General features: G+C 44.5%; 1 protein-coding gene across 1 annotated transcript in view; it reads left to right on the forward strand.

Moving 5' to 3' along the window:
* Positions 1 to 14,852, forward strand: part of myo10l3 (myosin X, like 3) — a 64,730-nt gene that overhangs the window by 44,473 nt on the left and 5,405 nt on the right. The window contains exons 20-34 of the mRNA XM_084361446.1: positions 926 to 1,050; positions 1,254 to 1,368; positions 5,905 to 6,011; positions 8,817 to 9,206; positions 9,303 to 9,333; positions 9,443 to 10,270; positions 11,376 to 11,499; positions 11,767 to 12,010; positions 12,112 to 12,207; positions 12,389 to 12,482; positions 13,409 to 13,464; positions 13,568 to 13,710; positions 13,838 to 14,032; positions 14,160 to 14,317; positions 14,703 to 14,826. Coding sequence (XP_084217572.1) covers positions 926 to 1,050; positions 1,254 to 1,368; positions 5,905 to 6,011; positions 8,817 to 9,206; positions 9,303 to 9,333; positions 9,443 to 10,270; positions 11,376 to 11,499; positions 11,767 to 12,010; positions 12,112 to 12,207; positions 12,389 to 12,482; positions 13,409 to 13,464; positions 13,568 to 13,710; positions 13,838 to 14,032; positions 14,160 to 14,317; positions 14,703 to 14,826 — 2,830 coding nt within the window. The remainder of the gene's footprint in view (positions 1 to 925; positions 1,051 to 1,253; positions 1,369 to 5,904; positions 6,012 to 8,816; positions 9,207 to 9,302; positions 9,334 to 9,442; positions 10,271 to 11,375; positions 11,500 to 11,766; positions 12,011 to 12,111; positions 12,208 to 12,388; positions 12,483 to 13,408; positions 13,465 to 13,567; positions 13,711 to 13,837; positions 14,033 to 14,159; positions 14,318 to 14,702; positions 14,827 to 14,852) is intronic.

Below are 14,852 nucleotides of genomic sequence, written 5' to 3' on the forward strand. Positions count from 1 at the left end.
AACGGTCGTCCCGTTTGGCGAGGTCTTGCTCAACTGTTCAGGTTTCTCACTGGTGGCGTGTGCTTTCTTTGCAGCAACCTGATTGTCAATGTAAGATGATAGCACTCACTGTGGTAATTTACTTTTTAGTTCCAGTTAAACTTGAGTCAGCAGTGAGATCTCTTGAATGGGTGTGTGGGCTCAGCAGGGGAGGATTGAGTTTGCCTGCAGTGTTTAGCTGCCTCATATCTTCCACTAATAGGTAATCAGAGATGTAACTTAGTATTTGTACTTTCCATTTTCTGCTCCTCTATACTTCCACTCCCCTACATTTTAATTTTGGAGGGAAACAGTGCACTTTCTATACTTCAAATGTATTTATTTTATTGCCAATCAGATTAAAAAATACTGATTCCAGTGATCAGAAAAATGCTGAATATCTGATCTGATGATCGGCCAGGCAGGTAACCGTCACCCCATAGTATACAGTATATAGGTACATACATGCATCATTAACTTATACTTGTATTTTTAATACTTAAAGGGGCACTATGTAAGAATTGGCCACCTGTCTAATTCATATCCCAAACAAATAGGAGGTAGTAAATCATCAGAGGATCTGCTACTCCTGCTGTAATCTAGTTAGCTCAGTTAGCCGCTGTACTATTAACAGTGATTAAGTACATTTATTGGCAAAAAATAACTTTTTATACTTAAGTACATTTGAGACCAGACACTTTATACTAATACTCAAGTATGACTTTGGGTACTTTATACAACACTACAGATAACCATCAAAACATCAATCATGCTGACAAAACCAAAATAAAGGGCAACTTTTAATGTTCAGCTGTCTCTCAAAGAAGTAAGCACAGAACAGTCATTTTGTTTTATGTATTTTTTTTTTTGTAGTTTTCATGTTGTTTTTGTTCTTTGTCATCTACAGAAGGCCAACCGGTTTGATCCCGATGTGGTCCTGAACCAGTTGAGATACTCCGGCATGCTGGAAACTGTGAAGATCCGCAGGGCTGGATTCCCTGTCCGGAGAACATTTAAGGACTTCTTCAGCAGGTCAGCAAAACGCCAGAGCACTGTAAACATTAAAGTAACAATTTGTAGAAATCTACATGTATTAATCACTTTTTTGTTGGCCATATGTGAGCGGATTGCAACGTGAAATGAAAAATGAGACCTTCCCCATCTCTCCCTTTCTAAGGATTTTCGTCTTCCGCCGTTCTGTGTGTATATTTATGTGTGTTCGTGTGTTTCCACAGGTACAAGATGATCCTGAAGAACAAACTGCACTCAGACGATGAGAAGCAGAGCTGCTCAGAGCTTCTCACACTTCATGACAAAGCCAAGACAGAGTGGCAGCTGGGGAAGACAAAGGTGGAGCATATACACACACACACACGCACACACAAACACACAGACACACATGACCAGACTTGTTTTTGTCACTTAAGCATGACTTACGTTCATGCCCTGGATACTCACAGCAACCATAACCACCACCCAAACCTTGCCCCGGCCCTTAACCTAACTGTCAAGTTTATCCCTGACATTATCCAAAAACAAAGTCTAAACCCTGAAATTTTTGGTTTTATGCTGCGTCATGTGGATTCAGCAGACAGTAGACAGCAAAGATGATATCTTTTGAGTGGACGAGAGCAGGATGGTAAAGTTAAGCAAGCCCGGCAGAGAACACTGGTGACGGTAGACCGCATCGCTGTCCGAAGTTAAACATTTTTACTTTTTGACTTTCTCCTCAACGGAATTTAAACTCGCATGTACAAATGAGAAAACATGAGCAGTCGAGATGAAAAGCTTATCAATCCCTATCCATAAAAAGAAGATGACTGGTTGCTCTACGTAACACAATGTCAGCAAAAATTGTGTCAGGTGCTCTTGAAAAAAAAAGGGGGAAAAGACTACTTCAAAAAACAGACGCAATCGAGGCACCTAACAAGAAAAAGTATCAAAATGAGGAAGGAAACATTAGATTTAAAGTTGGAGCTGTTATGAAGACCTAATTTTTAAACCCGGTTGACTTTTTTAATGATTTAGCTGTAATAATGAAGTCTTTTTAATATTTCCTACCTCATTTTGATACTTGTTCTTGTTTGAGGTGCCTCAATTGTCACTTTAAGACCTTTTTAACTTTCAAGACCTTTCACACGCACCAGAACAGATAAAACACTGAAGGAAAGGAAAAAATGAAAAAGCGTAATAGGTCCCCTTTAAGTTTGTAATAGAATATTAAGTGAAAGGTGCATTTTGGAGCTTCTGATATTGATATATGGGCAGATATGCACACATTTTTTGCAATGATCCCTAAAATTATGTTATCAAACAGTTGTTACAAAGGGCAGGGTAGAGTTGCAGGCTTGAGGCAGACGAGAGCGCAGCAGGACAGGCTGAGGAATCAGGTGACATGTCACTTTGTTTTCCTGTAAGGTGGACTCCAGTCACAGACCTATATGCTCTTCAAAACATGGCTTAGAAATCACCGTTTGTACTCATATTTTTCAAAATGCACTGGATATGGCCAATTCCATGAAGATGACTCTACAGGATATCATGATATATTGGTTCAATGTGGTGTCTGCTGGGATCTGATTCTTTCTCATGAAGTCAAGCTGCTGTCATTCCCGAGATGTTAATGTGTGCCACAGTTTGGACGGCCCCAGCTGTGACTCATGTCCCAAAGATTTCTCTGGCCGGTTGTGGTCAATCTACCACTCTCCTGTTGACAACCGCAGAGTTACATGGCTACTCCTAAAACACCAACAACTGTTACTGTAACTCCAAGCCAGTGTGAGGGGCTTACAGTAATCCTGAGGCAGCCTTATTGTAGCTGGAAGAGTGTTAGCCTCTTGACACTCAGCGATTTAATAAACTAAACTCCCGGCGGGTGATGTGGAGGCTGCGATGAAGCGTTGCAGAGGTTAGAGGAAAGTCACATCTTGTGCATTCATCTAGAAAAGTTATCACAGCGTCATCTATTGTCGGGATGCTTATCTTTTGCTCATCTTCTCTCTCTCCGTCCTCCTTTTTGTCCTCTCTTCTCTTTAAACAATCATCAACCTCTCTGCCCAAAGCCCCTCTCTTCCTTCTCTGCACTCTCCCTGAATGATTAACCTTTAATGACTTGTTTGATCCGGACAGTAAAACTTGTTTTCTTTTTGTCGAACTCAGCATAGAAGGCGTCTACGCAGCAGAAAGAGGATATAAATAAAGCACTTTTATGGGCTTTTTTTAAAATCAGCAAAATCCACACTTGTCCCTCTGTTACTTCCTGCTCTAAGTTGTGGTTCCTCAGTGACCGTTAGATCACTGAGGCATTTAAAATTTGTTGTTTTCCATTTTGGACAATTTTGTTGGAATACCCCGTTTTGCTGGCAGTCTATGAATAGCATCAGCTGCACACATGGCATGCTGGAATATATATCGACACCAAAAATGTTTGATGTGAACCACATGCTGGTTCCTAATAAATATACAAGTAGTTCATAACCACGAATGTGCATATGTCTATGTATATCAAAGTTTAGAGCGCGACTCGAGGCGCAAATTTCTGTCCGAACCCAACCAAGAGAGTGGTAACCAAGCTTGGCTCAAACTCGACAGGCGTCCTGTGTTTTAGGTCCGAACCCAACTCGAGCCTGATGCAGTTAATACAAACTGAATGGATAACCTGTATGTTGCGTTGAAAGCGCTGTCATGTAAATAGTAAATCCCCAGCACTTAACAAGACACTAGGTCCAATACTTATTATCAGTTATCACTTATTTTTACACTATATTTTTACTAACATAACCTCAAAGTACCAGCAAGGACGGATATATAAGGGAAAATAAACAGAAAAATGTCTCGAGCGATTCCTGAAGGGGGCGCTAAAGGTGCCGCCAAAAGTGGTGTTATACTAAATGTATACAGAGGAAACGATGATTACTAGGCCTACAGCTAAACTATACCGGATAATGAAAGATAAATAACTTCGGGGTTGTTCGAGCATGTTAAAGGACGTGGTGCAGGTTGATTGGCAGTGGACCAAACCACTTCGAGGCAAACCTCGACTGGGAGCCAGTCTTTGAAAACTTACATTGTTTTGCATCTTTAATAAGCACTGATGTTTTCAATGCATATCATTATACGATTTAAATCATATGTTTTCAATGATGTAGATGATTTTCCCAGGAAGGGGGGATCCAGAGTCCCCCCTCCCCCAATGATTTCACATTTGAGCACCAGGTCGATTGACGTTGCCAATCCAGACCCAAACCCATCTTCTCTTCTTCTGAGTCTGAAGTAGAAGTAACCAAGCTCGATCCGAACTTGACAGATGTTCTGTTTTTCATGTCAGAACTCGACATGAGCCTGACACAGTTAATGTGAATGAATGTTTGCCGCCTGGAAAGTGTTGCGTTCAAAGACATATAGCCCCCACACAGACAGATGGCTTATTTCCCTAAAAGAACTTGAAAGCAGCATGTAAATCGACGTGACCGAACCCGACCCGAACCTAGGCATCATTTAACATTTTTTGTCTTAATCCAACACAGTCTGTCGGGTCCTAACGGGTCAAAGTCAGAACTTTGACCCCTGGCTGACTCTGCTGATCACTGCTCCACTTTACAATGTACGTGCATAGAAAGAGAAGGAGAAACGAGGCTCCTGATTCAAATCAAGACCCTAAAAAGGCACAGAGTCTTGCTGATTCTGTGTCAGTCCGTCCACAGGCTTTTGACGGCAGCCTAATATTTTTGGGCTCGGGGAAATGTAGTGTGGGTTGTGGGAAGGGGGCTGAGAGACAGAAGGGGGGTACATTTCCTTTGGAGAAACAATCTGCGTGTAATTATGTACGTGCTGATTGTGTGCAGAGGAAGTGTGTGTGCCCAGAATTAGGGGCTCGGGTGACGTTGCACAGATTGTGTGTATGTGTGTGTTTGCGAGCCATTTGTTTTACAGACGAGGGAAGGATGTGGACGAAGTGGAAGCTTCCTTCTCTCACAGACTTTATAGAGGCAGCTGTGGGATCCTTTGATTAGTGGAACATCTGGGACACACACACAAACACACACACACACACACACACACACACACACACACACACACACACAGAGTCACTCAAAGGTCTCTCCCTCATCGTAGAAGCAGTTGATCCTCAAGGCTAGCAACAGATATCGCATTATCACATAAACCCAGATCCACAGCTGGTTGGTGCTCCCGGGCCTGCTCACATGGCAGACAGACCAAATCTGATTAAGTTTTACAATGTCGTGTCACCACTGCGTGTTCATTTCCCGTAGGCGTTTTGTGGGTTAGAAGGAGCTGCAGGCTGTCAAACGTCCCGCAGAGACAAAGTTTGAACAAAGTCTGCAGGTGTGAGGGAAGGGTTAACTAAACTCTTTTCCTCCTTCCTTCATAAGAGCAAGGAGGGGTGTGGCTTTCTATCTGGACACCAGCCACCATCCCTCCCCCTCCATCCCTCCATCCCTCCTCTCCCTACCTCTCCCCTCCTCTCCCCTCCCCTCCTCTCTGTGCCTCTCTGCCTGTGCACGTCAGTTGAGCTACCAACGCAGTAGCAGCAGCAGCAGTAGGGAAACGCTCAGGAAGGACGCCTGAACACAATGAGGCTCTGCAGCAGCGGCATTAGCAGCAACACTGCAGTCTCGGTGCCAGTCCTTCCCTCTGCTCTGCTCTGCTCTGCAGTCAGGGAGAGCGGCTAGCCTGCTAGCCTCAGCTGCACCACAGCTTCCTCTGCAGCGGGCACAGGGTGCTGCCAACAGACAACAGGGGCCCTTCACATCTCTGCGGGCCCTCTTTTTGCAGCCTGACCGAGAAGTGGAACTAACCCATCCTGTTTCCTTCCTCCCCTCTCTGTGTCTCTCTGTCTCGGCCGTGGCGCTGCTCGTCCCGCAGGTGTTCCTGAAGGAGGCCCTGGAGCAAAGGCTGGAGAAGGAGAGGGAAGAGGTGCGGCGCAGGGCTGGCATGGTGATCCGCGCCCACATCCTCAGCTATGTGGCAAGGTGAGCGGTGGAGAGTGGAGGAGGGGTGGTGGAGGAGGAGGGCTGAGTGGCAGCGACAGTTGTCAGTGTTTGTTTTGTAATAGAGGTGTACAGCCTGCGTGTGTGGGGAGGGGGGGATTATGTGCATATGTGCATGCCTTTGCACACGTGTTTACCTTTGTGTGTGTGTGTGTGTGTGTGTGTGTGTGTGTGTGTGTGTGTGTGTGTGTGTTTGTGTGTGTGTTATGTGGGTTTATATACAGTATCAGTGCATGTTGCTTTACAGATTCTCTCTACAATAAAAGCAGACTGTTATTTCATCTCATAAGTTAAATGTATGTTTTATATAACTCTCTTAAAACTTGCTGACTCGCTGGTGAATCAGTTATTCAGAGCATTGTTCAAATCCACTGAACCTTTAAAGAAATACTAGTTGAGTTTAGTTTGTAAAGATGCCAAATATGTCATGCAGAATTTAGGAGAAATGTGTCGCACTCATTACAAAGTTGTTGCACATCCAGAAAGTCTTATAGATACACGTGTCGAATCTATAAACTCTGAGTCATGCACCATCCAGTGGACCACCATGGGACCTTATTTCAGGAAATTAGTTTTGATCCTGTTTGAATTGTGCCATGAATTACATGTATGATGTTTGTCAATTTAAAGGACCATTCCTACTCAAGAAAGTCTCCGTTTGTTATAATACTAATGAAATATAAGACTGTGAAAAAGCATCGTTAGAAAGACTACACACCCAAAAAAACCCACCAAAACCAATAATCGAAACCTTGACCTGCGTATTAGTTAACTCACAAAAATGACTAACTCCCCTTTCACATAACTGAAGCTGTCAATATGGCCAGACGACTTTGGGTTTTCACCTTTTTCATCCTTTTTCTGTTCCGGGGTGGCGGCCATGTTGGTTTTGGTGACGTATATTGAGCGAGACGATGTAGTTCACACAAAACTAAATGATGCTTTACTATCTTAACGACAAACTGTGACTTTGTTGAATTGCAAAATTGTCTTTTAAATTGACAAACATCATTTTCTGAAATAAGGTCCCATTAGGGTGTACCTGGAAGGGGTGGGACTTCGCCTCTCAAAAGGAACTGTAGCTCACTCGTACTCACTTTCATTCCTCAGACACTTAAACAACTTGATACAACTCTATTTTGAAAGTCTGAGGAACAAAACTAAACATACATTGAGGGTAAGTGATGGACAGCGTGAAGGTTTTTTCGGCTCTTTCACAATTGGAGAAATGTGACCATTCATAATATTTCCAGAGGTGGGTATGGTAGCCAAAAACTTTATTCAAGTAAAAGTACTGTACTCAAAAACAAGTACTCAAGTAGAAGTAAAAGTAGTCATCAAAATAACTTATTGAGTTAAAGTACAAAAGTACTTACTGAAAAACTTACCTGAGTAATGAGTAACTTAAAGGTGTGCTCTCTAGTTTCGGGGAAGAAAGAGAAAGATCTTCATTCAGTGATTTTTTTTATGCCTGAACAAACTAAATAAACAAACTCTCTTTGTTTCCATGACTGAATAAACTGAATAAACAAGCTGACCTTAAAGACCAACACAATTTCATGCTGTTTTACTTTGTTTATATGTGGCGGACCCTGCCAACTTTCTAGCTTCAAACAGTGTTCTGGGGACCTTATTTTCCTCTGAGAACAGCTCGTTTATTCAGTTATGAATAGATGATGTGATAGAGTTTGCATTATTACCTCATTAATATTGTGAATTTCTTGGCCAAAAAACTACATAGTGCCCCTTTAAACTACCTTGAAAAGTACAATTTACTCAAAAAAGTTCTCAAGTAGATGTAATGGAGTAAATGCAGCCATAAAAACACATAAGCCTTCAGATTGAATGTTTCAGACAGTGAGGAAAAAGATGATTTTAATATTCTTAAACTTAAAGACAACTTAAAGAGCAAAAACGGGTAAAACTAGAAGTTATGGGGTATCTATTACGATTTCTTGATCTCGTGATCTGAAGTGATGCGGAGGCCACACCCCTCAGCTCAGCCACTCTTGGACAGACAGTTATCTGTGAGGCTTTGATTTATTGCGACATTATCAGCAGTACAGTTGATGTTTTTACTCAGTGAATAAATCTTTTCAGCCTGAGCGGCAAGTCTTCTCCTCACCACTCGGCCTGTCAGACAGGACATCCATCACTACGCTGATTTAAGAACCTGCACATGCAGACGCCCTGGGGCTTGTCCCGTAATCTAGCCGCGCTCCACCTGCGTGCTGCTGCACATAAGGTCACGTACAGTTCTGAAATGCTCCGCCGGGAGAGAATAATGAGGCTGATGACAGCGTCCAGGTTGCGAGTTCCCTTCCCTTCAGAGCCGCTCCCGCTAAAGACGCTCGGGAAGTTCCCTAAAGACACAAGAGAAGCCTTTGTGTCATTATATGTAACTTTATCTTTGTCCTGAGACCAGACAGAGGCCAAGGAGTGATTACTGCGGTGACTCGGCCAGGATACGGGTCAGAGAGTCAGAGCAGTGTGTGTGGTCCTTTTGCAAGTCACGTGTGTTTGTGTGCGTGCATGTTTATATGTGTGTATGCAGCGTGTGGGGGTTAGTCAGAGGGCTAAACACAGCAGCCCACACGGCCACAATGGAACAGCAAAAGCTCATCAAACTCTAAACATCGTACACTTCACAATGCACAGGCTTTTTTACCAGTGTGTTTATTTAAACAGAGAGCGCCAGCGGGCTGCGCCGACGTCACAAATATGTCTGTGGCGACACTCTTAGATAATGGCGACTATAAGTGGGTGTGTGTTTGATTTCCTCACCAGGAAACAGTACAAGAGGGTTCTGTCCAGCGTCGTCACCATCCAGAAGAACTACCGCGCTCACTTTTGGAGACGCGTCTTCCTGCGCCTGCGTGTGGCCGCCGTCATCCTGCAGAAGCATCACAGGGGCCAGCTGGGCCGCTCCCTCCATCGCCAGCTCAAGGAGGAGAAGCAGAAGCGAGAGGAGGAGGAGAGGAGGCGAGTAGAGGAGGAGAGGAGGAGGATGGAGATGGAGGAGGAGAGGAGACGGCAGGAGGAGGAGGAGAGGAGGAAGAGGGAGGAGGAGGAGAGGCGGCGGCGGATGGAGGAGGAGGAGATGAAGAGGAGGGAGGAGCTGAGACTGATGAGGGAGCTGGAGGAGGAGAAAATGGCAGCTAAAGCCGCCGAGAAAAGGTGAGTGTTTCACTTTTTGTGATGTGTTGATGAGAAATTTATAATCTTACGTATGATTTCTTTATGAGCTCATGATGTTTTGTATCTTGCTTTTAGGAGCTCGCTGGTAAATGGTGTCTGTCAGAAGGTAAACCCTTTTCAATAAACCTTAAAAACATAAACAACATAATAAAAAAATGTTATTGACTCAATGAAAACACATATAAGCCTTGTCTAACATGTCTCTCCGTCTGCAGAAGGAGCTGTCTCAGACTCTGTCCCACAGCCAAACCTCTGAGGAGGAGAGCCGTCAGATGGAGGAGATCCTTCGGCTGGAGAGAGAGATCGAGCGTCTGCAGAAGCAGCAGCAGGACGGCGTGTCCCTTCTGGGAGACGTCTCCCAGGAGGAGCTGCGCCAGAAGAGGGACGCTGAGATCTACAGGCTGGAGAAGGAAGCCTCTCGTGTAGCGACTGAGTTCTTGGAGCTCCTGGACTTTGGTGGTTTGGAGCCGTCCCTCTCGAGTGAGGAGAACCTGCACGACCCGACTGAATCCACCGCCCCTCTGGCCGAGGAGGAGGTGGACGAGGGTTTCCACGCCGACGACGAGTGCGTTCCTTTGCCTGACTTCCCCCCTCCGGCTGTGGTTCCTCTGGACAAGGATGTGTTCCAAAGTATTCCCCCTCCTCCACCTGACTTTGCAGAAGGACAAGTGGACACTCCCTCCTCGGCCTCCTCTCCTGCTCCGGCAAAGCTCTCCTCACGTACCCCCAATGGACTAAGTCATGCCTCTCCTCACATAGAAACCTCCAGACCGCCTCCTCTTCTTCCAGCTGTTGTCACTAATGGAGAAAGGCAGCCGAGCCAGAGGGCGAGCAGGGGTTCAGACTTCGAGCCTGCGAGCGAAGAGCCGTCAAACTCACACCTGCCAGACGCAGAGTCGGACTACGACCAAGAGGAGTTCGAGGAGGTTCATGGGAGCTCGGGTGCTAGCACCAATGATGGCCATGTCACAGATGAGGAGGTGTTGCGAAAATCCTCCTGCACCCAAAACAGCCTGGACTCCTTCAGAGGCAGCTCGGACTCGGTGAGAACGAACAGACTCAGAATCATTCCTGTCAAATGCTGCAGATATAATCCAGATGGGTAATCATTTGGAGCTCCATCAGAGGGCCAGTGGACTAAGATTTTTTATAAATGCAGCTTTTTTAAAGCAGGTTTTGCTCTAACATATAACTGCTGCATTTTCCATCACCATATCATCTCTAACTGAAGCCATTGTTCACACATGCACTGACAAACACCTAGATTTCCTCTGGGTATGTTATTCTTCCCACGCATCGGCTCGACACCTATACTGCACACCCAGTATTCAGCGTGCGAGCCTCAATCCTCTCCTAACGCATCAAAGGGGCTCAGTTCATGTTAGCATCTCTGTGAAACACTGCTGCAATTATTTGTTTTGGCTCTGCTGATGAGCACGTGAATCTATTCCCAGATACTGCGAGTCAGGCAGAGAGCTCAGACACTGTCAGATCAGCAAAATGTCAAAGGGAAAGAAGAGGGAGAGAGTGTGTGTGTGTGTGTGTGTGTGTGTGTGTGTGTGTGTTCCTGCTAGTTTTTATGGGGAGGTTGATGTGTGTGTGTGTTCCTGCTAGTTTTTATGGGGAGGTTGATTGACAGAGTAGCAACAAGGTCAGACAGATTTTGGGCACCGATTTAAATGCTGAAAATGCAAAACTTGCCTCCTTGACTTCCTGTAGTCGTCAGAAAATGAAAACACAACCTGTTCCTTATTGAAATGACAGATTTTATTATTAAGGCAACATTCTGTAGCTTTCAAAGTAATTCTGGAGAAAAATAGTTGATTGTTGAGTCTCATTGCCAGTCAAATACCAACTTTTTGGGTTAATGGTTCGGGTCCAATGCCAAAGACCCAATATGGTATTTGATTTGATTGGTATGTGGCGATCTGGGCATGAGACTGGCGTACCCTGCCACTCTGCTAATGTTAGCTTGGATTGACTCCAGCAACCCTGCGACCCTGCAAAGGATAAGTGGTTTTAAAGATGATGGATGGACTATGGACTACGAGACCCAAAAATTAACTATCATTCTGCAGCAAGTCACATAGTGTTGCTTTAAATATGCGGTACACGTGTTGCTCATGAATGTTGCTGTTCGTGTTTCAGTTTATCGACAGCGACGAGGACAACGACGGCTACGTGGACACAGACGAGGAGGTTTCCAACGGGAGGGTGAACATCCTGAACGGCAGCGGACCGCCGTACTTCCACGGCTACCTCTACATGAAGAGTGAGTTGCTTCACCAAATCACTACCCAGCAGGCAATCAGATGATTTAAGCACGGCTGAACACGACCCGTGTGGTTGTTGCGTCAGTTTTACAGGCTTCCTTTGTTTCCTGCTTGTTTTCTTTCTTTTATTTATGTCTACTCTTACTGTATATTTTTGACAAATGTTGTTTTTCATGTATTGTGTGCTTTGTCTCCAGATGATGCATGTTTGGGTGTTGGTGGGAGGAACAACATAAATAAACATCCTTTCTGTCTCCCTCTCTCAGGCGGTCTCATGATCCCGTGGCGTCGTCGCTGGTGTGTCCTGAAGGACGAGACCTTCATGTGGTTTCGGGCCAAGCAGGACTCCGTCAAATCCGGCTGGCTTTACAAGAAAGGAGGAGGGATGTCCACGTTGTCTCGCCGCAACTGGAAGATGCGCTGGTTCGTCCTGCGGGAGTCGAAGCTCATGTACTTTGAGAACGACGCTGAAGAGAAGCTGAAGGGAACCATTGATGTCCGCACAGCCAAGTAAGGGCTCAAAATCAGGGTTTTCTTCCCTTTTCTTGCCTCATTTTGTTACTCAAAAGAAACAGAAATGTTCACAAAATCTATTCTTTATCTTTCTGTAGGGAAATATTGGACAATCATGAGAAGGAGAATGCACTGAACATTGTGACCGAGGAGAGGACCTACCAAATCTATGCAGAGTCTCCAGAAGATGCCAGGTACATCATATACACACATTCAAACTGTGGCTGTCATGTTTTCCTGTGACAGCGTCTCTCTGTAAAAACGATCTGTGGAGACAAAGTTCCCCCTTGTGGCTGCCAGTTGAACTTCACGCTGTAATTTTCAATTCCATGTTTGCTGACTCTCGCTTTCTGAACTCCCTCTGACCCCATCCAGCGGTTGGTTCAATGTGCTGAGTCGGGTCCACAGCGCCAGCCCGGAGCAGCTCATGGAGATGCACCATGAACAGGCCAACCCAAAGAATGCAGTGGTTAGTGCTGTTTTACCTCTCTGCTGCCCGGGCCCCAGCCTCAACTCCACTTCTCAGCAGTAATAACGGAGTGTGTAACTGAATCGGCCGAAGTATGACGGTCCAGATTTGTGTCATACTGTAATTTAAGCTGAAGAAGCAGAGCACACACACTGGTGTACCATTGTTCGTTTTAATGGATGATTGCAGTGTCCTTAATAGCATTTGCAGATTTAGAAATTAAAAGAAGTGAACAAATAAATACAGTGCAGCTTCAGTCTTCAAGGCGTCAGTATGCTCCAGACGAGGAGTTTGTTGAATCGATGAACAGCGTCTGAAACCCTCTCAATCAGACATCTTTCTGACATTGGAAGAGGAGAGCTGCATCAGACAGTTTTTGAAATCCAATAAACTCGCCCCCTCATTATGCAGCGGATGCTCATGTGTGCGGAGGCAGAACAAGCTGGCAGAACTTAATCTTCTCCATCAGGCTGTCTTTTTATTCTTCACTCTATTAACTCCCATGTGCCAACAACGGCAACACCTCGAATGCATCTGAGGACAGACTGTCCAATAATTATCCCTATTATGTCTAGAGCTGCAACAATTAGTCCCTAATTCATTAGTCAATCAAAAGCAAATTATTCCCCAACCTTTTTAATCATCAATTAGTCATTTTTCGAGCACAAATGTTCAATATTTGCTGGTTTCAGCTTCTTAAATGTGAGGATTTGCTGTTTTTCTTTATTGCTTATGACATTAAATGGAGAGTCTTTGGGTTTTGGACTGTTGGTTGGACAAAAGTAGCAATTCTTAAAATAACACAGCTTGATTACTAACTGCTAATGTGTACTATATTAGGATAAGTTAGCTAGTTAGCTAGTTACTTTAATCATGTAAATGTAAACCAACTTTCTTGACTCGAGTGTCCTCTTTTCTTTGTCCAGGGCACACTGGATGTGGGCTTGATCGATTCTGTTTGTGCATCGGACAACCCCGACAGGTGAGGAGCGGCCATTAAACCTAATAGATGTATTTAATCTACAGTCCAAGTGTTATGACAGCTTGCACATGGTTTAACAACATGTGCGTTTTCTGTTTTGCAGACCAAACTCGTTTGTGATCATCACGGCTAACCGGGTGATCCACTGCAACACAGACACGCCTGAGGAGATGCACCACTGGATCGGCCTGCTGCAGAAATCCAAGGGCGACACCAGAGTCGACGGACAGGAGTTCTTAGTCAGAGGTCAGTCAGATGAGGTTATTTCACAGTTGGTTCATGCTATAGGAAACTTCTGATGGTTAAATTCAATAACTACAAAAAGGCAAATATGATTTTATTGACTCAAAATGATGTATTAATCCTCTCTCAGGCTGGCTACATAAAGAGATGAAGTCAGGAGCCAAAAGCACGTCTCTGAAGCTGAAGAAGCGATGGTTTGTTCTCACCACCAACTCTCTGGATTATTACAAGTCGTCGGAGCGCAGCGCCTCCAAACTGGGAACTCTGGTCCTGAACAGCCTCTGCTCTGTGGTGCAGCCAGATGAGAAGGTCTTCAAGGACACTGGTCAGTTTGAATCAACATTATTCTCATTATCTTGATCAAGAGAAATACACTAATATGAGTTTAAACTTGAGTGTCTTGTAGAGAAGTTGTCTTAAGCTCTACTTTATCTTCTGCCTCGTTCTCGCAGGTTACTGGAATATAATCATCCATGGACGTAAACACTCTTACCGTCTTTACACCAAAATGCTGAATGAAGCCATGCGGTGGGCGAATGCCATACAGGGAGCGATAGACATCAAAGTCCCCATTGAAACGCCAACACAACAGCTCATCAGGGACATCAAGGTATTAAAGGATTCACTGTTTATTAATGTCTTGCTATGAGATGTAATGCTTCTTAATGTGCTCATAATAATCCTGTGTGACATTTAATTAACGTAATATATTAATATTTTAACTCCAATTTTTCAGTCATGCAAACCTTTGGCAGGGACACACAGTGTAGTAAAGTGAGGTACTTGTACTCACTGAGTGTGCCGTGATCCTCTTTAAGTCTTCACCTGCTTCAAAATACTTCTGTTTACCCATTTTCCTCACATACAGTCGTTTTTCAGCTTTACTGTAATAATATATCCATCACTGATATCTCTACTGTTCCTAGACTGACTTAATTAACTCACTCAAACTTCAGCCTATTTAAGGTCACTGATCCAGTTCTGTGTCTGAACAGGAGAGCAGTTTGAATGTGGAGGCTGTGGAGCAGACGTACTGGAGGAACCCCATCCTGAGATATACCCAGCATCCTTTGCACTCCCCTCTTCTACCTCTGCCCTACGGAGATGTCAGCGTCCACTGTGAGTCTCACGAGCTACTGCTGTTG

This window comes from Pagrus pagrus, assembly GCF_965226575.1.
Source record: "Pagrus pagrus genome assembly, chromosome: 9".
Lineage (NCBI taxonomy): Eukaryota > Metazoa > Chordata > Actinopteri > Spariformes > Sparidae > Pagrus > Pagrus pagrus.